General features: G+C 45.9%; 1 protein-coding gene across 1 annotated transcript; it reads left to right on the top strand.

Annotated features, from left to right (window-relative positions):
• Positions 1–210: 210 nt before the first annotated feature.
• Positions 211–6558, top strand: PLK2 (polo like kinase 2). Its single transcript, XM_014860380.3, has 14 exons — positions 211–926; positions 1506–1613; positions 1757–1873; positions 2069–2198; positions 2430–2517; positions 2999–3094; positions 3202–3400; positions 3488–3635; positions 3980–4077; positions 4404–4533; positions 4773–5013; positions 5136–5265; positions 5525–5635; positions 5765–6558. The coding sequence occupies exons 1-14, from the start codon at positions 663–665 to the stop codon at positions 5954–5956; spliced, it is 2052 nt and encodes a 683-aa protein (XP_014715866.2). The 5' UTR covers positions 211–662; the 3' UTR covers positions 5957–6558.
• Positions 6559–6878: the final 320 nt, after the last annotated feature.

Below are 6878 nucleotides of genomic sequence, written 5' to 3' on the forward strand. Positions count from 1 at the left end.
CAGGTGCGGCCTCACGTGCCTGTGCGTGGGCGCCGGGCTGCCGTGCACCTTGACCCCGGCGGCGTCAGGCTGGGGGCGGTGAGGAAGCACCGCGGGGGGAGGCACCCTGCGTTTGCAGAAGCGCCCGGCGGGGCTCGGGTGCCCGCGCGGCCCGGCCACCGGGCCCGGCGGCGGGGGCGGGGCTGAGCGACGGGGGCGAGCGGCGGGGGCGGGGCCGGGCGTCCGCCCTCGGGTTTCTAGCTCACGCCCAGAAGCTCGCAGCATTCGAAGAATGGGCTGGCGGTCCCGGGGACGACCGGACTCCCTTGCCGGCCTGCCCGTCGTAGCGAGTGGTCCCCGCGACCGGCGCCCGGGCCGTGCCACCCGCGTTCACACGCCGCTCGGACGCGGGACGCCAGGGGCCCGTCGGGTCCTCCGGCTCGGCCCCGCGCTCTCGGGCGGCTGGTGGGCGGGGCTTCGCCCCTGACGTAGCATCCCGTTTCGAGTCCCCGCCCCTCCTCGGCCCGTATATAAGACTTCGCCCGGCGTTCGCACTCGCACAAGTGGACGGAGGCGTCGGGCGCGGTTGCTAGGGGCGGCAGGGGTTCGAAGGCTCGGGCCGGCTCGGGCGTGTGTCGGCGCCTCGGAGGTGGCAGCAGGCAGGGCCGGGCGGCGAGGCGACGATGGAGCTCTTGCGGACTATCACCTACCAACCGGCCGGCGGGAGCAAGATGTGCGAGCAGGCGCTGGGCAAGACTTGCGGCGGGGACTCGAAGAAGAAGCGGCCGCAGCAGACCCCCGAGGAGCTGCAGGCGCCGCAGCCCCAGGCGCAGGTGCAGGCCCCGCACCACCATCACCACCACTCGCACTCGGGGGCCGAGGTCTCGCGGATTATCGTCGACCCCACGACGGGGAAGCGCTACTGCCGGGGCAAAGTGCTGGGAAAGGTGACGAGCGGCCGCCCGGCGGGAGGAGGGAGGTCCGTCCGCGCGTCCCCCGGGCCGGCCGGACCCTGAGTCCCGCGCCCGCCGCTTCTGGGTTTCTCCGGAGTCCGATCCCCACGCGACGTGGGCTGCTCACCTGCCCTCCGCTGGCTTTTGTGCGCTGACAGCGCCGGGATCGGTTTTACAGCCTGAGCCGCGGCTCCGTCTGCCTCCCGCAGCCCAGAGAAATTGATCTGGAGGCCAGAAGCGAGGGCTTTCTAGACCAGATCCAGCTCCCTCTACCTGCGCCCAGAGACTTTCCTTGACAAGTCTCTTCAGATATTATTTCTCATCTCCCCGACCCCAGTCCGCTCCATGAAGCTCCTCTTTGTAAGGGGAGAAGGAAAACTGTTTTAATTTACTGTTTTCAGGATGCTTTTCCCTTCGGGAAGGAGCTTTTAAAAAGCAGACTGCATCCCTCTGTCCACCTCCCCTCCCCCCATTTTTGCTTTTCTTTCTTATTTTTATTCATTTATTTTTTAAAAGATCTGCCGTCCATTTTTCTGCCGTGCTCAATTCCGTCTCGGCTTTGTTTCCTTTCAGGGTGGCTTCGCGAAATGTTATGAGATGACAGATTTGACCAACAACAAAGTCTATGCTGCAAAAATTATTCCTCACAGCAGAGTAGCTAAACCTCATCAAAGGGAAAAGGTGTGTATGACTGTTGAGTCAAGTATTTTCTTTGTGTGCAGGGATGGCCCTTCCCGTGAGGGAAATGTCTTCTGCATGTGTAAGCAACTGGCTTTTCCGAGGTGACAAGAGGCTAATAAACCTTACCTTGCATTTTGTTTTAGATTGACAAAGAAATAGAACTTCACAGGATTCTTCATCATAAGCACGTAGTGCAGTTTTACCACTACTTTGAGGACAAAGAAAACATTTACATTCTCTTGGAATACTGCAGTAGAAGGGTAAGTGTCAACTCCTGTTTCAGTATGTTTACTTCCCCCAAACGGACGTGGCATTCAAACTGCATTTTATCTGGGATTTTAGTTGTGGAAGTAATTATTATACTGCAGCTGTAACTCGTCACGCATTGTGCAAAAGCAGACCACTGATTTTGATAACTTTGTTTGACAGATTCTCTTTTTTCCTTCTCTTGCTAGTCCATGGCTCATATCTTGAAAGCAAGGAAGGTGTTGACAGAGCCAGAAGTCCGATACTACCTCAGGCAGATTGTGTCTGGACTAAAGTACCTTCATGAACAAGAAATCTTGCACAGAGATCTCAAACTAGGTGAGCCCTGGACCCCGATTGCTGACTTTTGTGTTAGAAGGGGTCTTTTCTTCTCTCTCTCCCTTTTTATGTGTTAACATTCTTAATTGGGATCTAGCCTATGTAATCTTTCTTTTGAGTGGATGAATTTAATATTAAACCACTGCCTGCCTGCCTCCAAGGTTGATGTGTGTGTCCTTGGGTAGAACACCATTTCAAAGGGATTCAGGTTTTGTTTTGTTTTTCATCTAGGGAACTTTTTTATTAATGAAGCCATGGAACTGAAAGTCGGGGACTTTGGTTTGGCAGCCAGGTTGGAACCCTTAGAACACAGAAGGAGGTAAGAGTCAGAAAGATATGTCCTACTAGGGTTTTGTGGAGATCAAATATGCCCTTATTATTTTCCAGTTAATGTTTCGGAGAAGGTCAGTTGATACTGAAATCTATAAGCCACAATGATATTAATTTAAGGAAACACTTATTAAGAGCCCACTATGGACCAGGCACAGTGCCTTATGCCTGTAAGTTGATTGTGAAAGAAATCTGTCTTACATTTGCCTGTAATGTATAAAACTGCCATGCTGTACCTGGTCTCAGTTGGTTAAAAACACTTTGTCATGTGGGCTGAAAAAAACTGTACATGCATTAAAAAAAATTGCCAAAAGTCACTTGGTCAAATGTCAGTTGTTAAGGTACCAAAAATCAGAAGTCAAATGTTTCCAAATAGAAATTCAACATAGTGCTTTTAAAGTTTTGTCCAGAGAACTAAGTTTAAACAGTACAGTAGTTCCTAATGAGATCTTGATATTTTCTCTTTCCAGAACAATATGTGGTACCCCAAATTATCTTTCTCCTGAAGTCCTCAACAAACAAGGACATGGCTGTGAATCAGACATTTGGGCCTTAGGCTGTGTCATGTAAGTAAATGCACCAAAATGATCAAAAAGCAAATTTGGATTTAGATGTAACACTTGAGAAGAGTTGCTTTATCATCATCCCTAAAGAATTGTTCCCTTTCGCGCAGGTATACAATGTTACTAGGAAGACCCCCATTTGAAACTACAAATCTGAAAGAAACTTACAGGTGCATAAGAGAAGCAAGGTATACAATGCCATCGTCATTGCTGGCTCCTGCTAAGCACCTAATAGCCAGCATGTTGTCTAAAAATCCAGAGGATCGTCCTAGTTTGGATGACATCATTAGACATGAATTTTTTTTGCAGGTTGGTATGTTTCTTGTGTCTTTTTGTTAGATACTTTAGATCCCCATTACCCAGCAGATAATGAGAGTCTTTTTTGATACCCCACAGGGCTTCACTCCAGATAGACTTTCTTCTAGCTGTTGTCATACAGTTCCAGATTTCCACTTGTCAAGCCCAGCTAAGAATTTCTTTAAGAAAGCAGCTGCTGCTCTTTTTGGTGGCAAAAAAGACAAAGCAAGATACATTGACACACAAAGTAAGTTCTAAGACTTCTCTCACTCTTCTGTATCCAATAGTATATTTAAATTTGATAAGTTAGTTAAAAGAGGCTTTTACGTTAGCATAACTTATCCAGTATGTTTGTATACTATTAGACTTTTTATGGCATAATAAATCCCCACTGCGAGTTGTGATTGACAGCTCTTTGTGTCATATATATTAAAGTGTGCTTCTTGCGTAATTGTAGTTGATGGCCATGATAACAATGCTGTTTTCGCCGATGTTCATAAGCTGGTTATTAATGCAAAAGGAAGAAATATGGCTCTGTACCTACGTTGTTGGGATAGAATAACACTCATAATTCTTTTCCTTGATTTACAGACAGAGCATCTAAAGAAGATGAAGAAATTTACAAGCTTAGGCATGATTTGAAAAAGACTTCAATAACTCAGCAGCCTAGCAAACACAGGATAGATGAGGTATGCTGGAAAAGAACAAAATAGATATAAACACTTTATATCATTTCCATTCTTCGTTAATTATCACTTGCACTATGATTATCACGGTTCAAGCATGATAATCTTCTACATAAAGCTTTTCTTCCGGCCTTTTAAAAGGAGAAACTTTTGTCTTTTAGTTTAATGATGCGTGCCATTGAGTTACTGCACTATCTTCAACCTGGCTGTGTCCATTGCTTTTGGATAAGCTTTCTGAGCAATTGCTAGAGTCTCATCTTAACCTAGAATTCTCCACCCTAAATGAATTTTAGATGCTTGACTCATTGCCTGACTCTTCTCTTTTCTAGGAGCTCCCGCCACCTACCACTACAGTGGCCAGATCTGGAACAACCGCAGTGGAAAACAAGCAGCAGATTGGAGATGCTATTCGGATGATAGTCAGAGGGACTCTGGGCAGCTGCAGCAGTAGCAGTGAATGTAAGTGCTTGTCAGTCACATTTTAAATAATGAAACTATAAACGCTCAGTACTAACTGACTGAAGCCAGTATGTTTTGTAGCCTAATTTAGCATAGAGGAAGCAAAATTAGAGGAATTGGAAAAAGGCAAGGAACGATTTTGAATTCTGTGTCCTCAGAATTAGTGGAGGGAAACTTAGCATCTGCTGAAGTCTAAAGTTTTTTTGTTAATTATTTTGTATCTTCCTCTGACTTTTCAGGCCTCGAAGACAGTACCATGGGGAGTGTGGCAGACACAGTGGCACGAGTCCTTCGAGGATGTCTAGAAAACATGCCAGAAGCTGACTGCATCCCCAAAGAGCAGCTGAGCACTTCCTTTCAGTGGGTCACTAAGTGGGTCGACTACTCTAACAAGTATGGCTTTGGATACCAGCTCTCAGACCACACTGTAGGTGTCCTTTTCAACAACGGTGCTCACATGAGCCTCCTTCCAGACAAAAAGTAAGTGTATCCAATTAATGAAGTCCTGTCATTTCTTTAGTCTTGCACTAAAGAAATCTGAAAACACTGACTAACTGCTTCTGTTTTTTTTCTCTTCCCTCCCTATTGTTCCTGTTTTTCAGAACAGTTCACTATTACGCAGAGCTTGGCCAGTGCTCTGTTTTCCCAGCAACAGATGCTCCTGAACAATTCATTAGTCAAGTGACGGTGCTGAAATACTTCTCTCACTACATGGAGGAGAACCTCATGGATGTACGTACTGTGGCTTTTGAGCAGTGATGTTTGAAGTGTGGTCCGCAGACCGGTAGCATCCACATAGCCTCAAGGCTTTGTAGAAGGGCAGATTCTCATTCCTACCCTAGATGTCCTGAGTCAGAATCTCTGGGAGGTGGGGCCAGGACTCTTCAGGCCATTCTGATACTTGCTTAAGTTTGAGAAGCATTTGCTTTTAGAAGAATTGAGTGCACACTGCAAAATTTTTATAGGCACTAACTCTCCCAATCTTTTCCAGGGTGGAGACCTGCCTAGTGTTACTGATATTCGCAGACCTCGGCTCTACCTCCTTCAGTGGCTAAAATCTGATAAGGCCTTAATGATGCTCTTCAATGATGGCACCTTTCAGGTATATGAACCCTTCAGGAAAGTGCATGGTTAGGTCTTAAACAATTACCTAGCCAATTTAGTTATTGACCAAACTTTTCTAATTCTTGAATATTTAGAGAGATCTAATATCTGTATCTACTTTTTAAAGGTGAATTTCTACCATGACCATACAAAAATAATCATCTGTAGCCAAAATGAAGAATACCTTCTCACATACATCAATGAGGACAGGATATCTACAACGTTCAGACTGACAACTCTGCTGATGTCTGGCTGTTCATCAGAATTAAAAAATCGAATGGAATATGCTCTGAACATGCTCTTACAGAGATGTAACTAAAAGACTTTTCGAATGGACCCTATGGGACTCCTCTTTTCCACTGTGAGATCTACAGGGAAGCCAGTAAAATGATCTACAGCATGTTGAAGAAGACGGACAGGTGGTGGTACGAAAACAATTCCTCTGTGGCCTGCTGGACTGGGTGGAACCAGACCAGGCTGAAGCACACAGTTCTTGACTTTGGACAATCAGAGCGAACCAGAATGCAGTTTTCCTTGACGTACCTGTTTTAAAAGGTTTTTCAGACAATTTCACAGAAAGGTGCATTGACTCTTTACTTCTCTCTGTGGAGAGCATTTCAGACAGAGGACTCGGAACTGTGAATATACTTCCTGAAGGGGAGGAGAAGGGAGGAAGCTCCCGTGTTGTTTAAAGGCTGTACTCGGAGCAGCTTTTGGCTGCTTAACTGTGAACTATGGCCATATATAATTTTTTTTTTTTGTTAATTTTTGAAGACACTTGTGGCTGGAAAAGTGCATTCCTTGTTAATAAACTTTTTATTTATTACAGCCCAAAGAGCAGTATTTATTATCGAAATGTTTTTTTTTTTTTATGTTGACCATTTTAAACTGTTGGCAATAAAGAGTATGGAAAAGCAGAAACAGTGGTGTCCTGTGTTTGGTATGGTGCGTCGCCACATCACAGCGTTCTTTGATCTTGGATTCGTGCTGCCCTATGGGACCAGAGGCGTACTAGCTAGCTAGATCTTTAATTTTTCTAATAATACTTCTACGAAGTCAGTCTTTAATACTTGAAGTATAATCATACACTCTCTGGGTAGATCTAGCTTGAGAAGAGTATAACAAAAATACCACTCTTGTTATGACCAAAATAGAGGCCTCCTCCTAAATCCCAAACCAATTTCTCTCTGGAGCATTTCCCCAAAGCCCATTTAGCTTGGAGCTGAAGGCTAGAGTAATCC

Source organism: Equus asinus, chromosome 10 (assembly GCF_041296235.1).
Source record: "Equus asinus isolate D_3611 breed Donkey chromosome 10, EquAss-T2T_v2, whole genome shotgun sequence".
NCBI classification, from domain to species: domain Eukaryota; kingdom Metazoa; phylum Chordata; class Mammalia; order Perissodactyla; family Equidae; genus Equus; species Equus asinus.

Bases quoted from the DNA above. Each gene is read 5' to 3' on its own strand.
- PLK2 (XM_014860380.3), top strand. From the start codon at position 663: ATGGAGCTCTTGCGGACTATCACCTACCAACCGGCCGGCGGGAGCAAG. The intron at 3,636-3,979 runs GTAAGTTCTAAG...CTTGATTTACAG, and splicing joins AAGATACATTGACACACAAA to ACAGAGCATCTAAAGAAGAT. The intron at 5,266-5,524 runs GTACGTACTGTG...AATCTTTTCCAG, and splicing joins TGGAGGAGAACCTCATGGAT to GGTGGAGACCTGCCTAGTGT.